Here is a 19888-nt window from a genome sequence, read left to right as displayed (position 1 = left end):
GTTCCAGGTGAGATGTTTTGCTCCCAGGTGCCCCCATTCCCATCCAAGTCATGGAATGATGTTTGGAGCCTGCAGCAGCTCAGGAAACCCCTCAGCATCTTTCCTCCTCCATCACATCCTGATGGATCTGCCTCGGCTTGGACAGACCCTGCAGGGAGCAAAGGGAAGAGCAAAGATCAGCAGGGATGTGGTCAGCCCTCGCCTGTCCCCTCCTGCCACTGCCCCATTTCCACCAGAAACCTCCCAGTCCATGGGGAGGAGGGAAGCCCTTCCCTGCTGTCCGCGCCCACTTAATCTCCTCTCCCTGCACTCAGCCTGTGTCAATATTTTGACACAAAGCACAGAGCAGTTTGTGTCCTTCCCCCGGTGAAATGACAGAGCTGTGAATGCACCTGATAACGAGAAAGAGCTCCTATGAAACGAGTCTGGATCCCAGGAAGGAGCAGGGTTACCCAACCTCCCCCGCCCGAGGGGTTTCCCATCCCCTTCGGCCACACCACAGTTCTGGTGCAGTTTTACCCAACTGAACAGCCCTGCTTCAGGGGTTAGGGGTCATTTGGGTGTCATGACTCACCTCACATTCCAACTTGGACTGAATCCACAGGACTTTGGTAAACCTTTTCCAGCTGCAAGGAAGGTCGGGGGCTTCCCACATGAGTTTTCCCAGTGCCCAGGATGAGGGTTGGAGGTGGGGACTGACCAGCCCTGTGGCTTTATCCTCAGCCCTGGAGTTTGTCACAGCACTTACCTTGCTGGAGAAAGGGAGTCTGAGACCTGTAACCCATCGGTCTGTGCTCGGCCATCGCTCAACAAACCCGGGAGGTCAGAGGTGATTTGGGATGTTGTGGTTTATTTGTTACAGGAGACACCGTGAGGACACCCTCACGCAGGAATCCCGAGGGATGGGGAGTCATGTGGGCAAGTAAAGGAACATTAGAGGTCCCTGGGAATGCCGTGGCACTCGGGCAGTGCTGGGCCAGGAGAGGGGCCGGGTGGTGCTGCCCCACCGCTCTACGCCGAGCGGGCGAAGCCGACGCGGTTGTAAGCAGTGTCAAAGATGGTGTAATATTCCTTGAGGAAGACGTCACCCAGGATCCAGAGAGGCTGCGTGTCCTGGGAGGGCAGGTAGGTGACCTCGATCCCAAGGGTGCAGTAGCCGTTGGTCTGTAAGAGGGGAACAACAGGGAGTCAAACAGGCACCGGGCCCCTCCAGCTGGGCTGCAGGGAGGGAGAACATCACTGCTGGCCAAGGAGCTCCGGGTCCTCCCCTGGCCCTCCAGGACTCAGCAGGAGAAGCCCCTCAGCTGATACGCACATTCAGGACGTAGGAGGAGGGGTAGAGCGGGAGCTGAGCACCACTGATGGTGAAGGTGATGGGGGGCATGTTCTCAATCTCCTCGCAATCCACTGCATACTGTGGAGAGAGGGAGAAGAGGAGATGATGGGTGGGACAGCACCCACAGTGAGGGGAGAGATACCCTCATATGCCAGGGGGACATAAACTTCATCCCATGGCAGTGCCACCTCATGGAATCACAGAGTAGTTTGGGTTGGAAGGGAAGTTAAAGTTCATCCAGTTTCACCCCCTGCCATGGGCAGGGACACCTTCCACCAGCCCAGGTTGCTCCAAACTCCGTCCAGCCTGACCTTGAACACTTTCAGAGATGAGGCAGCCACAGCTTCTCTTGGGAAACTTATGCCAGTGTCTTACAACCTCACAGGGAACAATTTCTTCCCAATATCCCACCTAAACATATTCTCTTTCGGTTTGAACCAATTTCCCCTTGTCCTGTCACTACAGTTCCTGATGCAGAGTCCCTTTCTTGCTTCCTTGCAGCCCTTTCAGATACTGAAGGGAAGAGGCTGTGAGGTCTCCACACAACCTTCTCTTCTCCAGGCTGAACAGCCACAACTTTCCCAGCCTGAAAAGACTTCAGGGAAGGATGTGACTTCATCTCCCCTGACACACCTGCAGCACCATGTTCTGCAGGTGCCACATAGGTTTTGTGGGACCTGGTTGAGCCTACAGGTCTGACTCAAGGCTCCCACTGCTCCACACTCCCCCCAGAATCCCTGCACTCACTCCATAGCTGGTCTCCTGGGCACCCAGGGCCTGCAGGATGCTCTCGATGTACTCCTCGGGCACAGTCAGGAGGAACGTCCCCGTGTCCACGATGGCCTGGCAGCCCTGGCTGCAGCAGCCTGTCACTGACTGCCCAATAGCAAACCTGGGAGGAGAACAGGGGGAAAGACATCACTTGAGGCACCCACTGGCACCTAAACATGCCTTGGCTGGATCTGTCACTCTGGGGTGCTCTGAAATGCATCCAGCCTGGAGCCTGTGCCTGCTGCAAAGTGCAACAGCTGCACCTGGGGGGACAGCTGTGTGCCCTCCTTCCATGAGGATGATGCTCAGAGGCACAAACACCACTCACTCCTCAAGTGTGACCTGCCAGTAGAGCTCCTGGGTCACTGGTGCCCACGTGATGGCCCCATGGAAGAGCCGAGGGTCGATTCCCCCGAGAACCAGCTCTCCCCCGTACTGGTAGGTGGGTTGGCTGCAAAATCAGAGACACAGCAGCAGAGATCAGGATGTACAGAGATCAGTGGGATGTACATGGGCTAGAGAGGGATAAACCCAGAAGAAACGCTCCTGGGGACAGGCAGGGGACACCGAGCAGGGGACACAGTGCAGGGGACACAGTGCCGAGTGTCCCGGCGGGTTTTTACCGTGAGAAGTAGAAGCTGAAGATGGGCTCGGCGAGCTGGTCCTGCTGCAGCATTCCCTGCACGGCCGTGGGCATCCCTCCCACTGCCAGGGAGGGGAAGGCCATTCCCAGGATCCCGTCAAAATCAGCAAAGTAGAAAGGCTGGGTCGGCTCTTCCTGGCTGAGCCCAAAGTCCTGGTTTGTGACGGTGATGTTCTGGATCTGGAGGGGAAGGGGAGGCCAGGTCAGCAAGGCAAAGCTGAGCAGCCTTGGGAGGGGTGGATGATGCTCTGGAAGCCCAAGAGCACTGCAGGGTCACAGCTGGTGAGAACAGCACCAGGCAGCAGGGAAAATCAGCAGGAATTGGGTTAAAACACAGTCGAAGCCCAGCTGGGTGACTGAGGGTGGCAATAACCACTTTGCACCCACGCTTTGCCCAAGTCTTGGCTACATAAAATCTGCTCTTGGGCTGTCCCGGGGCTCCTTCCATCGGGACACCCAGCTGGGACAGGACAGGGCCGGGGTCCCTCACCCTGAGTGTGTCAGAGCCCAGCACGACGGTGACGGAGCCGCTGCCGTAGGTCACGGTGAGGGACCGGCCATTGGGGGCGAAGGTGTCGGACTCGCTGGGCTTGAACTTGGCGTGATTGACTGGGAGAGAGAGGAGGGGAAATCCTGGGCATGTGCTCGTCTGGCTGCGGTGGGATTTCACTGCCAGTCACTCCGTTGGGATAATGCCTGGGAATGCAGCTTCCCCGGAAGGGAACAAGTCCTGAAGGGCAGAACAGGCTGTTCCTCTGCCTTGTGGGACTCTCTCAGACAGGGGTTGCATTCCAGTTTTGCCTGGATCCCTCTGCAGGGATCACAACCACAGCAGCCACCCAGCAAAGCCATCAGCAGTGAAATCCCCGGCGCTCTCCCACTGGCAGAGTGTTACATGGGGTGAGCTGTGCTGGGAGCAGGACATCAGCTCCACTAGTCCTGGCTTTGCTCTTCCCTCTGCCCGGCTACAGAAGGTCAGGCATCACCACTGAGATTTCTGGGATGGCCACAGGGATTTGTCCACCTTCCTTAGCCGGGCAGAGGGCTCTGTGCTTCCCAGGGAAGGCATCAACCAGCTATCCCAGATCAGAATCCTGGGATCATTTCTGGTCTGGCACTGTGTTGTCCCTGACAGGACTGGGCTATGCAGTGCCCCAGGGTAGTAGCTACTACTGACTGCTACTACAGGCAGTAGTAGCAGCTCAACTCCCAGCACACCAGGGTTACTCACAGCAGGCTGGACTCTTGCAGTCGATGGAGGGCACCCAAAAGTTGGAGGAGCCGGTGTCAAAGAGCACCAAGAACTTTTGGGGAGGGGTCCCAATGCTGATCTCCCCAAAGTAGGAGGACTGCAGAGAAGAGAGGGGGCACCTGCATTGGCCACGGGGTCAGGAACAGAGCAGGCTCTCACCTGGCATCCCACTGCCTTGCAGGGAGGTGGGGAATGCCAGGCTCACTCTTGCCCATAACCAACCAGGCAGGAGCAGACTGAGCTCTCATCCTGCTTTTTTCCCCCCAAAATGAAATATGAAATAATTGCTGTGTTCTTTGTTACATACAGAAAGGTTTTTGTGGCTGGGGAAAAACTTCCCTGAAGTCTAAACCAGAAGCTCAGAAGAGTGGGAGAAAAGCAGTTTCTCACTCCTGGAGGCTCTGGGGTGACCAGATCACTCCAGCAGCTGGGAAGGATGAGGGAAAGGGGAACGTGGTGTGCAGAGAGGCAGCGAGAGGGGAACCTGGGGTACTCACATCCAGGTGGTTGGTTATCGGCTGGTTCACAACGTAGCCCTTTTTGGAGCTGTATTTCTTAACTGGATCATACTTAATTTTCTTCAGGTAGTCATCCAGCACTCCAGCTGCCCTCATCTTCTCCCGTATGGACTCGCCTTTCTTCAGATTGATTCTGCACAGAGGGAGGAAAAAACACGGCAGGAAATCAGGAGAAGATTTGGGCGTTTTCAAATGTTCACTTCTCTGGACTCAGTCAAACCCTGCCACAACAGGAGCCCTCCAGGTGCCCGGGGATGCCCTCCAGGGAGGGATGCAGCCTGGGCTGGGACCACAGTGTGGGGATGCTGGAGGCTGGAGCCGCTCCTGGCCAGGTGCCCTGCAGGTCAGGGCTGCAGCCGGGCTCTGCTCTCCGCCCTCTCCCGCTCCTCCTGCCGCAGGACACCCACCTCACCACCCCCTCTGCGAGCTGGAGACACGCCAGGGCCAGGACGAGCCACTTCATGGTGCCGAGCTGTCCACGCACACCCCGGGGCGACAGCGGCGGCCGGGCCGGGCCGGGCGGGCTCCCGGGTTTTATAGCGGGAGGCAGCGCCCGCCCTTATCTGCTGACCTCCCTTTTCCATTCCCATCGGGCACCCCCGGCCTCAAGGGCTTCTTTGTGCTTCGGGGCCACGAGGCTCGCGAGGAGCCTGTGCCCTCAGCGGGGCAGCTCAGGGCCGAGCTGGAGAGATCAAAGCGCTGCCATCCGATAAGGGGTCAGAGCTTATCGGGGCCGGGGCACCCGACGTCACCGCCGGCCGATATCTGCGCTCGCCAGAACCTGTTCAAACCTTTCCCTGGACAAAGGCGCTCGCGGCTCTTGGCGCGGGGTGGAAGCGCTTTGGTCTGCCCTCCTTCCGCCCGGATGGATGGAGGGAGGGATGGTTGCCGGCGGCCAGGCTTTCCCAGGACACGGGGCAAAGAGCTGGAGAACACCGGGATCCCTCTCTTGCTTTGTCCTGGATGGTCTCCAGTGCTGCTCTGCCTTCAGTCCTTCTCTTCAGCAGCCTCCCAGTCCTTCGCTCTCCTCTCCTCGAGGAGAAAAGCTCATTTCCACGTCATGCACCTTTCACTATCTGGACAGAAATCGCGTGGTTTTCCATTTATTTTTTAATTTTGGAGCACCCCATTCCCTCCCCATCCAGCATCCAAAGGCAGGTGCTGTGCCTCCCTGCGTGGGAAGGTGTAACTCACCCACAGGGGAAGCCCTCGGGGTTTAACCCACCCACCGCCTCCTCACACCAGCCCAGAAAGTCAGAAAATTCCTTGTTTGCTTTTTTTCCTGTGGAAAAAAAAAAAAGAAGAGGACCACAAACACAGACTTCCCAGATTGCCAACAAACATCCAAAGAGACAAAGTGTTTTCGGTTGTAACCCAAATATTTTCCAGGAAATTGACCAAAATGGGTTTGGTCATGATCTAAATATTTTCTAGCAAACAAACCAAAGCATTTTTGGTTATAACCTAAATATTTTCTGGCAAATGAGCCCTTATCCTCTCACTTACAGCCTAAATATTTTCCAGAGCTCCTCCAGCCCTGCTTGCATCCCCAATCCAAGCAGCCTGGCTCTTCCCAGTGGGGAAATCACCCTCTCCATCCTCCAGCACCACTATTGCTGCTCATCCCATGTCAATGCTCCACACGGATTTCATTCCCTCAGGAGCACCAGGGAGTGTGAGTCCTTTGCTGGATGTTGAGACTATAATAAAGCAATTATCTTGTTTGCCAGCAGGATTGATAGAAAGATCAACTTATTAAAAATGGATAAAAAGCAAATTCTGGCTGGAAGCAAAGTGTGGTTATCAAAACATCAACGGAGCGACGGCTCCCGGCACGGCCCCCCCGGGGCTCGGCCCTGCCACGGGACACAGGAATAAGGTGCCCTCTGCAGCACCCACACATCCCACCTTTTGGCACTTCTTGACCCAAAGTTGGGCAGCCCTGAGGTGTTCAGTCTAAGGGGAATCACGGATTTGCAGTTTCTGACATCAGATCCAGTGTCCCCACGTGGAGCAGGACTCGGCCAACTCCTCATTCCCAGGCAGGACATCCCTCGGAGCAGGGCCTGGGCATTGCCCCTCTGCTTTCAGTTTCTCTTCTGTGTTGGTGCCACGGCCCAGCCCACACACCGACAGCTCCAGCCCAGGGAATCCCATCTCCCTTCCCATCCCACGGCCGACTCCCCCACCATCCATGTGGGATGTGAAGGGGCCTGCAAGGAAGCTGGGGAGGGACTCCTCATCAGGACTGTAGTGACAGGACGAGGGGGAATGGGTTCAAAATGAAAGAGAGTAGGGTTAGATCGGAGTTTTGGGAAGAAATTCCCCCCTGTGAGGGTGGGGAGGCCCTGGCACAGGGTACCCAGAGAAGCTGTGGCTGCCCCATCCCTGGAAGTGTCCAAGGCCAGGCTGGACGGGGCTTGGAGCAACCTGGGATTGGGGAAGGTGTCCCTGCCCATGGCAGAGGGTAGAATGGGATGAAAATTAAGGCCCCTTCCAGCCCAAACCATCCTGTGATTCCATGATTCCATGAAGAAAGCCGTGGGGGAAGCTTTGCCTGCGATGGCACGTGTCTCCCTGAAGCAGCTGTGTTTATGAACCTACACAAGCTCCTGGATCCTTTACCCACTGCTGCAGGAGCTGGTTTTGGTGCTTTATTTCCAAAACAGAGATTACAGTACACAGGTGAACAGCTTCCATCCACATTAAAATAAAGGTTTCTCTTTTCCTACACAGCCATGAGAACCTGAACTAAATGGTTGGGCTCTAGCTTGGACATTTGACATCCCAAACCAGGTGAGGATCAGCCACTTCATGATGATGAGAACCTAAAAGGGTCTCCAAGGGAGCTGGGAGAAGTTTGAGGTAACACTGAGGCATCTGGGCCTTTCAACTGGAAAATCACATTCACTTAGGAAGAAAAACAAATTAGATCCCTTCTTTACAATTAGCCTTTTCCACTCCCTGGCCTGTAATTGCCAACTTCAAAGCTCTCAGAATTCTCACTAATGAATTCACCTTCAGTAACAGGAACCTAAACCTGTTCTGCTGCCTGTGTGTGGAATTTCTAGACAAGCCAAGGTTGGGGGAAAGACAAACTTCCCAGAAAGACTGAGGGCAGCCCTCCCAGAGGCTGGATTTGGGCAATGGGCTCATTAACAACTTTTCATTAATGATTTTTCCACAGGCAAGACACCACCCAAGAGGGCTGAGCAGCATCACACGGAGGGGCAGTGGAAAGATTCCAGGAGAAAATGGCTGAGAGAGCAGGGAGCTGCAATACCACCCCTGGCTTGGTTTGTCTCCCAGTGAACAGCAGGGCTCAGCTAACAAAGCCACCAGTGCCTCAGAAATAACGAACACATTTGAGTCTCTTTGCAGAGATATCGATCCTTTAACCCTCACCACCAGCCCCTCCTTTGCCACCCTCTCCCTGTAAGGCAGGAACACTCACAGCTATTCCAACCTCCTTCCCTGGGGGAAAAGCAGGCACTTAAAATGGGTTAAAAGGAAAAACCAAACCCTCCCACGATGAGAAAACGGAGCACTGGGAGAAGCTCTATTCCTACAACAGGTTCTTGGGAAAGGGAAGGGGAAAAGAGCTATTTATGCATTCACCAGGGAAGGAATATCAGGGGAACAAATCTGATTGATTAACTCAAACTTCATCAAGAACCACTCAAAAAAGTTAGGGCAGCCAAATTCTCTCTGCACAGCCCCTGGCTGCTCACCAAGCCTTCCCTCAACTTCAGCCCCAGAGTGGAGGAAGGAGCCCCCGAAGGGGTGAGAGAACAGGGACTCGGGTTCCCCCCTCACCTTCTGTCCCAAACCTGGATTCTCCTCTGGAACCGTTTCCCCCGCGGCCACTAGAGGAAGCTGCGACACCGCGCCGGGAGAATCCCAAATGTGTCACCTGTCCTTCCCTGCACTTTCACACCACCTGGAAAACCGAATATGAAGAAGTTCTCAAAGAGTCCTGGCGACTTAATGCAGACACAGCTCTTGGGAAGTTTTCCAGAGAAGCAAAAACAGTGGGAGAATCGCTGGGACGTGAACACCCCGAAAGCCATAAATGCCAGCTGCTTTCCCGGCTGCCTGCACGACACTTCCATGGATTAAACGTGGAACAACCCACTGTGAACAATGAGCTGTGACTGGCTTTTCATTCCTAAAGCTTCCCGGGGAGCTTGGGATACCTCTGGAGCAGAGCCTGCTGAGCCAGCAGAGCCGAGCCCCAGCGGGGAGGGCAGGACACGAGGGGAGATGGAGCAGAGGATGCTCCACAGGGAAGCAGTGGGTGCAGCCAACATCAGCTCCATGCTTTCTCATCAAGGAAATTCTTCTCCCTTCCTCAAGAGGTGCAGCATCTCTGATGCAACTGGGATAAAGGACATGTCAGAGAACAGCCCTCACGTATTTCTGTGTGAGCAAATCCCCCATCACTGCTGCTTTCAGTGCCCTTTGGGAGCACTGGATTTGCCAACGAGGAGAGAGAGGCCCAAGTGGGACAACCTAGACCTGGAGGACACGAAAATCAGCAGTTCAAAGGATCCAAGCCAGATTTCCCCACACAAAGCTCACGGGGAACCACTGAAATGGGACTGCAGCTGGGAGCTCAATGTTTCTGAGGAACACCAGGGAGAATTCCCTGCTCCTGGGAGCTCACAGATGTACAGACCCTCACAGCAGCCTCATCCCAGCCTTGGGGACACGAGGCCAGGCTGGTGGCCACAGGCAGCACCCAAAATCAGCCCCAGCCCTCAGCTGCTGCCACCCAAGGCACAAACAGCCACCCACCGGCCCCTTCCCTGGAATCCAACCCACCTGCAAACCCCCCGTGGGGGTGGGAAAGGGCCCTCACCTCCTCCTCCATGGAAATCCTCGTTTCATTTCATCCTCACTTCCCTTTCTGGGGAAAAAGGGAATAAGTATTTTGCATTTCTCAGCTCAGGCAGTGGAAAGGCAGGTTCATACAGAGGCTCCAGGGGGAGTTGTTGGTGCTCTCTCAGAGGGTGACATTGACAGCTCAGAAACTCTTTATTTAAATACTTTATTTAAAGCTTAACGCAGTTAACTTTTATATATATATAGATATAAACAATTTCTTCTCTCACTTCCCTAAATGAAAGCTGGATTTAGGGGGATACATTACTTGGGGGGTTGTTTTTTCCTTCAAATAAAGTCATTTGTTATACATATAAAAATATATTACTTGGGTTTCCTTTCAGTTATAAGTGACACGAGGGCTGGGGTGGACAAAAGAATGGAAGACAAGCACAAGGACTTCCAAAAATAAAAACAAAACCAGTGAATTTAAGCATGTGGCACACTTGGAATTTATAGTGCAACAGCAAGCCAAGAACTCCACGTTCTGCGACACAAACATGGCATCACTCAGACTTGGATCACACGTCCTTGCTCCCAACAGGGTCACGGCTCAACAGGACATTACAGCACCAAAACCCAAAAAGGCTGAACTTCCAAAATCTGGAAATCAAGTTCCTGGCCCTCAGAAGCAGGTTGGAACTGGATGATCGGGGTCTCTCCTCTTTCACGGACGTCAACACCAGAAAACATCGAGGACAAGGGGAACACAAGGTTTGGCAACATCTCTGCAGGGAGAGGGACCCTCGCTGAGACTGGATCCAGCTCCCGAGCCAGGAGGAAGATGGATACAGACAGCAGGGAGGAGGGACCCCAGAGCATCCCAGAGCACTTCTCTCCACTGAAACAGGCACAGGGTAACCCAGGGAGGGACTGAGCTGCAGCAGGACACGCGGAGAGGGCTCGGGGGACATCCTGGAGCAGGACAGGAGCAGAGACCCTGCGCAGAGGCAGCTCAGCCCAGCCCCGGTACCGAGACAAAGATCCACATCAAAGGCCACGAAATTTACCCGAGAGCTGAAATTTAGCCCTTCCAAGTCCGTAGTTGCGGGAAACAAACTGCACATTCACTCACAACACTGAACAGAGATTCCTCGAGGCCCAGCCAGGCACGGGGGTGGAGGCACCGACTTTGATACCACTCCAAGCTCGGCTGCCCGGCGGCTCCGCTCCCACTCCCACGGCTCCCATACCATTTCCCACCCACCCTGTGGCAGTCAGGCCCGGTTAATGCATTTTTGATTCCCAGCTGATCTTTTCCCCAACTTTTCTTCCCTCAGCAAAGCCACCAACCTCTTCTGAGACCTGTCCCCCAGACCGGAGCGAGCCACAGCGAGCACACGCTTCATATCGGCACCAGTTTGGCAATTAACTGGGAGGCAAAGGAGCATTTCATAAATAAATAGGTAAACAAATAAATAAATCGACAACACTTCTGAGCAGCTGCCAAAAAGAACCCTTCAAAAGCACAGCAGGATATGGCACAAGTGAAGTTTTCTACACCGAACCTCAAACCTCTCTCACGGTTGTGGCCTTTCCCTCCTCTTTTAGAGCAGGAAAAGGAATTTTAGGATTTAGGAAATCAGGTTTCTGTGATCACAGTGTGTGCCTATGGCTCTCTGTCCTCCTCATTTAATTTCAGCTGCCCAATTTAAACTGAATCTGAGAAAAGGACAGAAGTGTAAAAAGCTTCAAGAAAACAGGTAACAGTGAGGGTGGAAAGGCCACGGCACGAGCTCCCTCATCACCAGGGACCAGGGAAAACACAAGGCAAACCCTGACTTTGGAGTGACCTGGCTGCAGAGCTCTCCTGGAGGTGTCAAATCCACAGGGAACAGGCTGGATCTGCAGTGGAGCTCCTAAAGCAGCTCGTTTTTGGGAACAGGCCTCCCCCACACCACTGCCCTGCCCTGGCACTGCCCTAACCCACACGACTCTGTGCCCACGCAGTGCCACAGTGTTATTCCTGGCACCTCCTGCCCAAAGTTGAACCTTCTGAGTCGTCAAATATCCCACAAGGCTTCAAAAATGAACGACACAGAGACAGAGAGGGGGAAGACAGACAGACAGACAGACAGACTGACGAGCCTCAACAGCAGCTGCAGGAGCCCCGCCGTGCCCGCAGGGAACGGGCAGGCAGGGAAGCAGAAGGCAATGGCGAATGGAAGTCACGGCGGGCAGGGCACCGAGGGGCAGGACGCGGGGCTGGCACTTGGGGGGGGCCCTCAGAGGGGCAGGTCAGTGCTGTTGTGCCGCGTTTTCCGCGAGGTCCCGTCGTCCCTGGGCAGGGCCCTCTGCAAGCTGGACATGGCCGCGGTCTTCTTGAGGTCAATGACGGCGTACGAGTCGCTCCGGCGGGCACCGGGCGGGGCGGGCGGCGGGACACGGGGCGGCTCCCGGTGCCCCTCGCCCGGCTCGGCCTCCAGCTCCACCTGGATGTAGTTGAGCTGCCGCGGGGGCTCCGCGCGGGGCCGCGGGAGGAGCTCGAAGCCGAACACGCCGGGCAGGCGGGCGCGCCGGGGCCGGGGCAGGAGGGCGCTGCGCCGGGAGTTCGTGGGGCGGCTCCGCAGCGGGTCCTCCTCGCCCGCCTCGGAGAAGCCGCCGGGGGACGGCGCGGGGGGCTCGTCCCGCCGGGAGGGCTGCAGCTCCCACACCGGGGGCAGCGCCGGCAGGTTCTCGTAGTGCAGCAGCGCCGAGCGGCGCCGGGAGCAGCCGCCGTCCTGCCGGGACAGCCGGGACAGCCCGGCCCGGCACCGCCAGGAGCTGCCCCCGGGCACCGGCCCGTTGAGGTTCTCGTAGACGCACTGGGGCGAGGGACAACCCCCCTCGCACTCGTTGTTGTTGTTGTTGGGGGGGCAGAGCGGACCCCCGCACTCCCGGGGGTGCCGACACACCCGGCGGGAGCCGGAGGAGGGACCCAGCACGAATTTAACCTCCCCTGGCTGCAGGAAGACCTGGGGGTTGCGGTCTTCGAGGGAGCGGCTGTGGTTCCTAGGGGGGAAAGGAGGGTGGGCTTCAGGCAAGGAGTGCATACAGTGCCGGCCCCTCGGCTCCTGCTCCCCACTGGCCGTGTTCACGTAGGTGTGGGACTGCAAGGAGAGAAGCAGAGGGACAGTGAAAGGAGAAGAGAGCAGAGGCAAGAGCAAAGCAGCCGAGAGCAGCTGAGAAACCACCAGGAGGGGAAAATTCATCAGTGGCTGATGAAGCAGGAGGAGAATGGAAGAATTTCGTAAGTCGAGAAGGTTTTGGGAAGCAAAAGGCAAAAGCCATTTTAGGATTTGTGGGCTGGAGGAGAGACAGAAAAGAGTCCAGCTGCAGACACATAATGTATGTGTCCACATGGCTGGACATCAGGAAGAATTTCTTCCTGGAAAGGATGGTCACCAGGCATTGGAAGGGGCTGCCCAGGGAGGTGGTGGAGTCCCCATCCCTGGAAGTGTCCAAGGAATGACTGGACACGGCCCTCAGTGCTCTGGGATGGGGGACAAGGTGGGGATGGGGCACAGGTTGGACTTGATGGTCTGGGAGGTCTTTTCCAACCCCAGTGATTCTGGGATTCTGTCTGTGTCTCACTCGATGCACGTGGCACAGAGAAAAAGCAAAGCCACTTGCAAAATATTTCCTCAAGTGGCTCCCACGGGGATCCTGCAGCCCTCACACCTACCCAGGCCTCCTGGGGGATGGATCAGACAAGATGGATTTCACAGGGGAAAATCGTAAATTCTAGAACTTAAAACAAAAGAGCTGAACATCAAAAACAAAAATAAAATGGGTCCGAATTTGGGGTGCATTTGCACAGCAGTTTAGGGGCTGTGTGACAGCTGACACATAATTGCCACCCAAATACCAGTGGATTTAGGACAACTCAGTTGGTTTTGCCAGGCTGATGTTCTAGTGAAGTGTCAGAGAGCAGGAGCCTCCAAGAGCAAAATGAAGTAAAGAGAAAAACGGAATGACAAGGTGTGAGGATCCCCTGAGCTTTGAGTGGGAGAAACCCAGAACTGCAGAGCAAAACCAGCTGCTTGCCCCCAGCAGAGTTTAGGACAGGCAGGTTTACCTGCTCCTCAGGCCCAAGGAGGGGATGAGTGGAGTCTTCCCCCACGGAGGAATATCTCAGGCTGCTCACTGAGGGGTGCCGGGCTGAGGAGCAGGACAGGCTTTCTCCAGGGAAGCTGTGAAATCCATTGGGAAATCCTGGGACAGTGTACCCCAGACCTGGGAGAGGATCAAGGCAGAGGAGCATTAGGTTGGTACAAAATAAGAGTTATTTCAGTTTGCTGCACCCTGGAAGGCAGAACCAGCCTGCCTGGGGGAGATCCCAACAGCGAAGAACCCAGCACCAACACAAGGGCCAGGGCCTCATTCTAAAACCTCATGGAGACAGGAATTGAGTCAATCTGAGTTATTCCAGAGGTGGTTTCATGGAGAAACCACCTGACCTTTGTAGGTGCTACTTAGGAAAGGCCACTTGGCAGCCCAGTGGAATCCAACTGAGGGGTGACAGCTCAGGTGACTGTTCGAAGGGGGGTTTTGTTGCTGTTTCCTCAGAAACAAAATTCTACACAGGAACAAGTGGGGCCTCTAAATAAACGTGTTGCATGGGGTACAGGTGGCCAAAAAGACATGGGACAGCACATGGGAGAGACCCCTGGGCTGCACAGGGCAGTTTGATGGGAGCACTGCAGACATCACCCCATCTCTGTGTGCCCCCCACTCCTCCCCAGACACTGAGGGCTCTTACTGTTGGGGGCCTGGGGGGTCCGGGACAGCTCCCGCTCCGTGGTGTGACTGTTCCTGGTGATGACAACAGGCTCCTCCACCACGTTGATGCTGTTACACTGCATCAGGTCCTGCAGCAGATTGAAGATCTCCTCTGCTCGGGAGCACTTGAAGGCAAAAATCCCTGTGCAGTGACAGAGAGGAGGCTCAGAGGAGCAAGGAAGTGATCCTGGTTTTACAGGAGCACAGGGAATTCCTGGCTCTAAACAAACAGGGAATTCTGGTTGCTTTTGCTGTGTTTAACTCAATCAACCCACAGCCGCAGGAAAACAACCAACAACTGGTGGCTTATTTGTGAAATAATCACCAGAAATCGTGGAATCCCAGAATGGTTTGGGTTGGAGGGACCTTAGAGCTCATCCATTCCACCCCCTCCATGGGCAGGGACACCTTCCACTAGACCAGGTTGCTCAGAGCTCCATCCAGCCTGGCCTTGGACACCTCAGTGTTATCTGACAACAGCCAAGCCCACAGGTGTGCAGGGACAGGTGAACTGGTCCCCTTTCACCTCTGATCTGTGTGAACTCCCCTGGCACCCAGTGCAGTCCTCAGTGCCAGGGAAAGGCTGGGCAGTGCCTCCTCCAAGCTGGACTGGGCCTTGTGGTGTGTGCACGTGAGGGAGGGACAAGGACATCACACTTCTAAAAATCCCTGGAACTAAAGAGTGTCTCCCCAAAGGAGCAGCCCAGACCAGTAACCAATCCCAGGCTGGCACAGACACACACACCAAAGCCATAGCAACAGGAATGGCATGGCAACAAGGGCTGCTCCCAAAGAACCAGGTTTGCAAGGTTCTGGCCAAAAAAACCAGCTGGATCTGCCTTGAGTCAGGTAGGAAGCAGCATCAGGAAGGAGTCCTCCAAATAAAATCAATAAGCAGAGTAAAATCCTACAAGGAAGGGAGAAAACCCATCAAAACACATCATCCCTCTCATTTCTGCTCTGAGACTGATGAGTGTCGGCTATGAATTTTGTAGTATGTGAAGAGCTTTGCTTTTTCACCTCTGCCTGGACCTGGGCAGAGCAGGCCACACATGGGGCAGAATTTTAATCACTGGATTCAGTTGTAATCACTGATCCTCACCCTGCAATAGGCAAAACAGAATCCAGTCTCTCACCACTGATAAGCACGTGGCTCCAGGAGAGGGAACCCCCACTTAAATAAATATTAAAAAGGAGCATATGCCACTGCAGATTTGCACAGACCCTGAACACTCATGTGAGTCCTTCTGGATACGAAGGAGTTTACAAACACATTGTTACAATGAGGAAACAACTTTTTTTTTTCCCGGGGATGCAGATGCCAAGAAAATGTTCAGCTCTTTAAAAGCAAGAGAGACAGACTGGTAAAGGAACTAACAGGCACCATTGTAAAACTGGAGACTATTCCCAGTGCTGCTGATGACTTGGCATGTACTCCTGGGTGACTCACTTCCCTCCTCCATGCACAGCATCCCCGTGCATAACATCAGTGAAACGTAGGACTCCTTTCCCTCGCTGTTACAAAGTGCTGCCAGACCCCAAATGCAAAGCTTTGGGCAGAACCAGCACTGACCAAGGCAGGGGGAAAGCACCAAGGAAAACAAAATGTGCCCAAACCACTGTTGCCACCGACGTGCTCTGTGGAATAAACAGTCCTAAGAGGGACCTGGAAAAAGGTGTGGGAGATGCCCTTTTGCTTTATCCTGAGTTAAAAGATGCTTAACAGCTTCAGTCTTGCAAAAAGTGCTTTCTAGATCCTCAGGAAGATCCTGCTACCAGCTGGGCATCCTTTGGCACTGAAGCACAACACTGGCAGTGTAACAACCTCTGTGGCATTAAGTACACCCCAGAAGTGCTTCACCAACCCCCTCACGAGCACCAATGCACCAGCAAAATGAGGCCACCAGATTTATGCCCAGGCCCTGAGCCCCAGCCCCAGCCCCCAGGAGCATCCACTGGATGTGCACACACACACTGTGGTGTCCTGGGCAAGGGGCTGCAGGGGAACCTGCTGACTGACCAGGGGCAGGACTTTGGGAAGAAGTTTGGGAGCAGAAGGCTGAGCGTTGCTGCCTCCAGGAGGCAGTGCCACACTCACCCTGCCCCGTGTGGCAGCGCCGGCCGCTCTCGAAGGAGAAGAGGTTGGAGTCGTAGCCGTAGCGGCGCAGGCACAGGAAGGGCCACCTGACGGCGTCGCGCTTGTGCGTGTGCAGGATGAGCTCCCGCTGCGTCAGCTCCATGATCCCAGAGCCCAGCTCGTGCCCTTCATCGTCCACGTTCGTCACCTGCGGAGCCCACGGCAGCAAAATCTTGAATCCCAGAGTCACTGAGGCCGGAAAACACCTCCAGGATCATTGAGTCCACCCTGTGCCCCATCCCCACCTTGTCCCCCAGCCCAGAGCACTGAGGGCCACGTCCAGTCCTTCCTTGGACACCTCCAGGGGTGGGGACTCCCCCATCTCCCTGGGAAGCCCCTGCCAATGCCTGACCACCCTTTCCATGGAGAAATTCCTCCTGATGTCCAACCTGACCCTCCCCTGGCACAGCTGGAGGCCGTTCCCTCTCCTCCTCTCCTTTGTTCCCTGGGAGCAGAGCCCGACCCCCCCCGGCTCCCCCCTCCTGTCAGGGGGTTGCAGAGCCAGAAGGTCCCCCCTGAGCCTCCTTTTCTCCAGGCTGAGCCCCCCCCAGCTCCCTCAGCTGCTCCTGGTGCTCCAGCCCCTTCTCCAGCTCCATTCCCTTCCCTGGACACCCTCCAGCCCCTCAGTGCCATCCTGGACACAGCACTGCAGGTGCCCCTCACCAGTGCAACTGGTATCCAAAGCAGCCCACCCACCAAGCACTGTAATTCCATGGATTCCCCCCCTTTACTGATGCCTTTTTCCCAGCTGAGAGCAGGGATTCATGGCTGGCAGCAGGCGCCGAGCTGCCAGCCCTGGAGACTGCGAGCTTGGCAGCTCAGCTGATGTGTCTGAGCCCAGGCTCTGGAACACAGCCCTCAGCAATAAAAGGTTTCTCTCCAGTTCCCCATTTCCTTGCATTTCCCAAGCAGAGGCAATTTCCACAGCAAATACAAACACATTTGCAGCAGAGGTTCCTTGAGGAAAGGAAAACAAACCCAAACCAAAACCAACACATTCTCAAATCCTCTCGAGTGACACTTGTGTGCAGGAGCAGAGCTTTTCCCTCCTCTCCTGCCCGAGTCCAGCCCACGCTGGGCTTTGCCAGCAGCTGGAGCTGTCACAGACTCTCTGATGGGGTTGAAGGTGCAACACTTACCTTAAATTTGGTGGGGTGGTTGTCTGGGATGCTGTCTGTGCACAGACAACTGCAGCAGCTCCCCATGACGCCAGCCAAAGGGGCAATCCCTGGGGAGAGGGCACAAACCACAGCACAGTCAGGCTCTCAGTCCAACCCTCCCACCCGCTCCAAACACGCAGCATTTACAGCTGTGTCCTCCTCCATCCCACTGGGTTTGGAGCTCAAACTCTTCAATCTGTTCCTTGATTAATGAGCACTGTAAATATAACACTAATTAAAACCAACGGCTTTCTTACCATCAGGCAACTGTTGGATTTTTTTCAGAGGAGTGAGAAGGAATTCCCACTGCTGTCCCTCTATCTCCCTCAGGACTTCATGGTCACCAGATTTCACCTAAAACACGAGGGAAACGGTCCCATCTTCCACCTGACAAGGAGAACACAATTAAATAAGTGATAAAACCGGGAAAGACTAAAAAGCAGGGGATGGGGGTGGGGGTGTGACCAAAGTCCCCTTAAAATATTACAAGGAAGGGAGATGTTTGGGGTTTCTTTATAATTAACTACCTGCATTTATATCAATAGAGAAAATTCTGCACAAAAATACATAATGAACAGCTAAAAAACCCCAGTTAAATAAGAGACATTTTACTTTTGGCTTTGGGATCCTGCAGGAGTGGGGCAAATAAAACACAACAGTAAAACTGAGGGTGGTGAGGACACAGGGAATCACAGGCAGCTGCTGCTGAGGAATGTGAAGGTGCCTTCACTGGAGGGAAGGTCCTTCAGGGTCAGAGAACCAGCAGCTGTTCTACTTTGGAGTATGAAAAGTAACAAATGCCAGAAAACACTAAAACTCTGACATCTGACACCATCAGTGCAGGTATCAAACAGGCAGGAGTTGTGTGCATTAGCAGTGAGAAATACTCCTGGCTTTCTCACTAGTAGTGAGAAATATGAAATACTACTATCTCTGATGGAAACTTTAAGGGTTCCAGATCCACCCCAGGGCAGGGACTCCGGAAACTTGAAGGACTCCACGGGATGATGCCATGTTTGCCCTGGTGAGAGCAGCTCATGGTCCCTCCATCTGAGCCCCCAGGATCACCAGCCTGGCACCAGAGCAGTAAATGAAAGGCACAGGCCATTGGGAACCTCTCCCCCTGCCATGCCAGAATCTGCCCCCCTCTTTCTTCTTTATCCTCTCTCCCTCTGGTGTTTCCTCCACCTGCAGCTGTGAGGGGTCAGGCTGAAGTGCTGTGGCTTATCCTGAGCAGTTTTTATGGTAAGAATTGAACAAATTAGGAAAAAAACCCATTGTGAGCTCCCTGAACACTCCCTCGGCACTTCCCACTGCTCCTCAGTGGTGAATATTTCAGGAGCATCCCTTTCACACACAGACTGAGGCTCCCAAGTCTCAGCACTTCCAACACACCTTTCCAACACCTGTTTGCCAGTTCAGAGCCTCAGCCAGTCAAAGCAAACACTCCAAGAGCCCAACACGCTCCCCTGCAGCAGGACTGTGTCCCTCCTAAGACCACCAGCCCCATCCAGCCCTCCAGCCTCCCACCTTCCAGGATCCAAACCTAAATCCTCCTCAGACCTCCACAGCCCTGCCTGGCAGGCTCCTCTCCAGAGCACAGCTCACCTCTCCCGAATTCCCAGACAGGTTGGTCCTCTCCTCCCAAACCCCCCCAGCCTGCAGAAGCCCCTCGTGCCTTCACCCTCCTCCAAGCCCTTCTCTTAAACCCAGGACTGGAGAAGAGAGTCCCCACGATCCCAAAGGACCAGGGCACCCCGACCTGCCCCTGCCCAGGGGCACAGGGATGCCTTGTGTGGAAAAGCTGGTCCCACACCAACCCCCTGGGACAGGCAGGGACAGACCCACCGCCCCCCAGCATGGAAGGGAGGAGGGAGCAGGGGGGCACGGGCAGGAGAAGGGGCTGGAGGGAGGAGGAGAAGGATGGGGGGGTGAGGAAAGGGATGGTGAGAGGTGGAGAGAGATGGAGAGAGGTGGAAGGAGCTGCAGGGACGGGGAAAGGGCTGCACGGAGGAGGACAGGGATGGTGGAAGGGGATGGAGGGATGAGAAGGGGGGGGAGGGAGCAGGACGGGCCTGCACAGCCCGTGGGAACGGGGAGCCTGAGGAAGGGGCGAGTCCCGGGGCAGAGGGTGCGGAGGGGACACGAGGGGACCCCGGGGGGCACGAGGGGAGGGGACAGCGGGCGATGCCCGGCCGGTACCTGAAGCGCTGCCCGGCTCCGCCATCCGGGAGCTGCGGCCCGGGGCCCCCGGCCCGGCCCTGCCGGGGCCCGGAGCGTGTCGGGGCCCTCTGGCCGGCACCGCCCGGCCCGGCCCGGCCCTGCCTGCCCTGCCCGGCCCGGCGGGTCCCGGGTCCCCGCTCGGGGCCCGGAGCGATCGGGGCCGGGCCGGGCCCGGCGGAGCAGCGACACCGCAGCGCCGCGGG

General features: G+C 55.5%; 3 protein-coding genes across 4 annotated transcripts in view; 1 reads left to right on the top strand and 2 right to left on the bottom strand.

The window, feature by feature from the left end:
* Positions 1–157: 157 nt before the first annotated feature.
* On the bottom strand, positions 158–5208 carry PGC (progastricsin). Of its 2 annotated transcripts, XM_027659613.1 has the most exons (9): positions 4928–5207; positions 4500–4653; positions 3982–4099; positions 3241–3359; positions 2731–2930; positions 2436–2558; positions 2084–2228; positions 1316–1414; positions 160–1164 (listed from the first exon to the last, which is right to left on the bottom strand). In XM_027659613.1, exons 1-9 carry the CDS (start codon positions 4981–4983, stop codon positions 1012–1014), a joined length of 1167 nt encoding a protein of 388 aa, XP_027515414.1. In that variant the 5' UTR covers positions 4984–5207; the 3' UTR covers positions 160–1011. The 2 variants fall into 2 exon arrangements, with proteins under 2 accessions (XP_027515415.1, XP_027515414.1); XM_027659614.1 differs by lacking the exon at positions 1316–1414 and having other exon boundaries at positions 158–1164; positions 4928–5208.
* Positions 5209–9554: 4346 nt separating this feature from the next.
* On the bottom strand, positions 9555–19777 carry FRS3 (fibroblast growth factor receptor substrate 3). The gene is made up of 7 exons (XM_027659605.1): positions 19665–19777; positions 17720–17849; positions 17442–17530; positions 16264–16450; positions 14146–14307; positions 13462–13619; positions 9555–12493 (listed from the first exon to the last, which is right to left on the bottom strand). The coding sequence occupies exons 3-7, from the start codon at positions 17505–17507 to the stop codon at positions 11630–11632; spliced, it is 1437 nt and encodes a 478-aa protein (XP_027515406.1). The 5' UTR covers positions 17508–17530; positions 17720–17849; positions 19665–19777; the 3' UTR covers positions 9555–11629.
* The window catches only part of PRICKLE4 (prickle planar cell polarity protein 4), a 9556-nt gene continuing 9317 nt past the window's right edge, over positions 19650–19888 (top strand). Inside the window, exon 1 of the mRNA XM_027659645.1 lies at positions 19650–19804. Within this exon, the coding sequence (XP_027515446.1) occupies positions 19650–19804 (155 nt within the window). The remainder of the gene's footprint in view (positions 19805–19888) is intronic.

This window comes from Corapipo altera, unplaced genomic scaffold (genome assembly GCF_003945725.1).
Source record: "Corapipo altera isolate COAL_440 unplaced genomic scaffold, ASM394572v1 77b, whole genome shotgun sequence".
NCBI lineage: Eukaryota > Metazoa > Chordata > Aves > Passeriformes > Pipridae > Corapipo > Corapipo altera.
The sequence above is the reverse complement of the archived record's forward strand: the minus strand, read 5'-3'. Positions and strand labels throughout refer to the sequence as shown.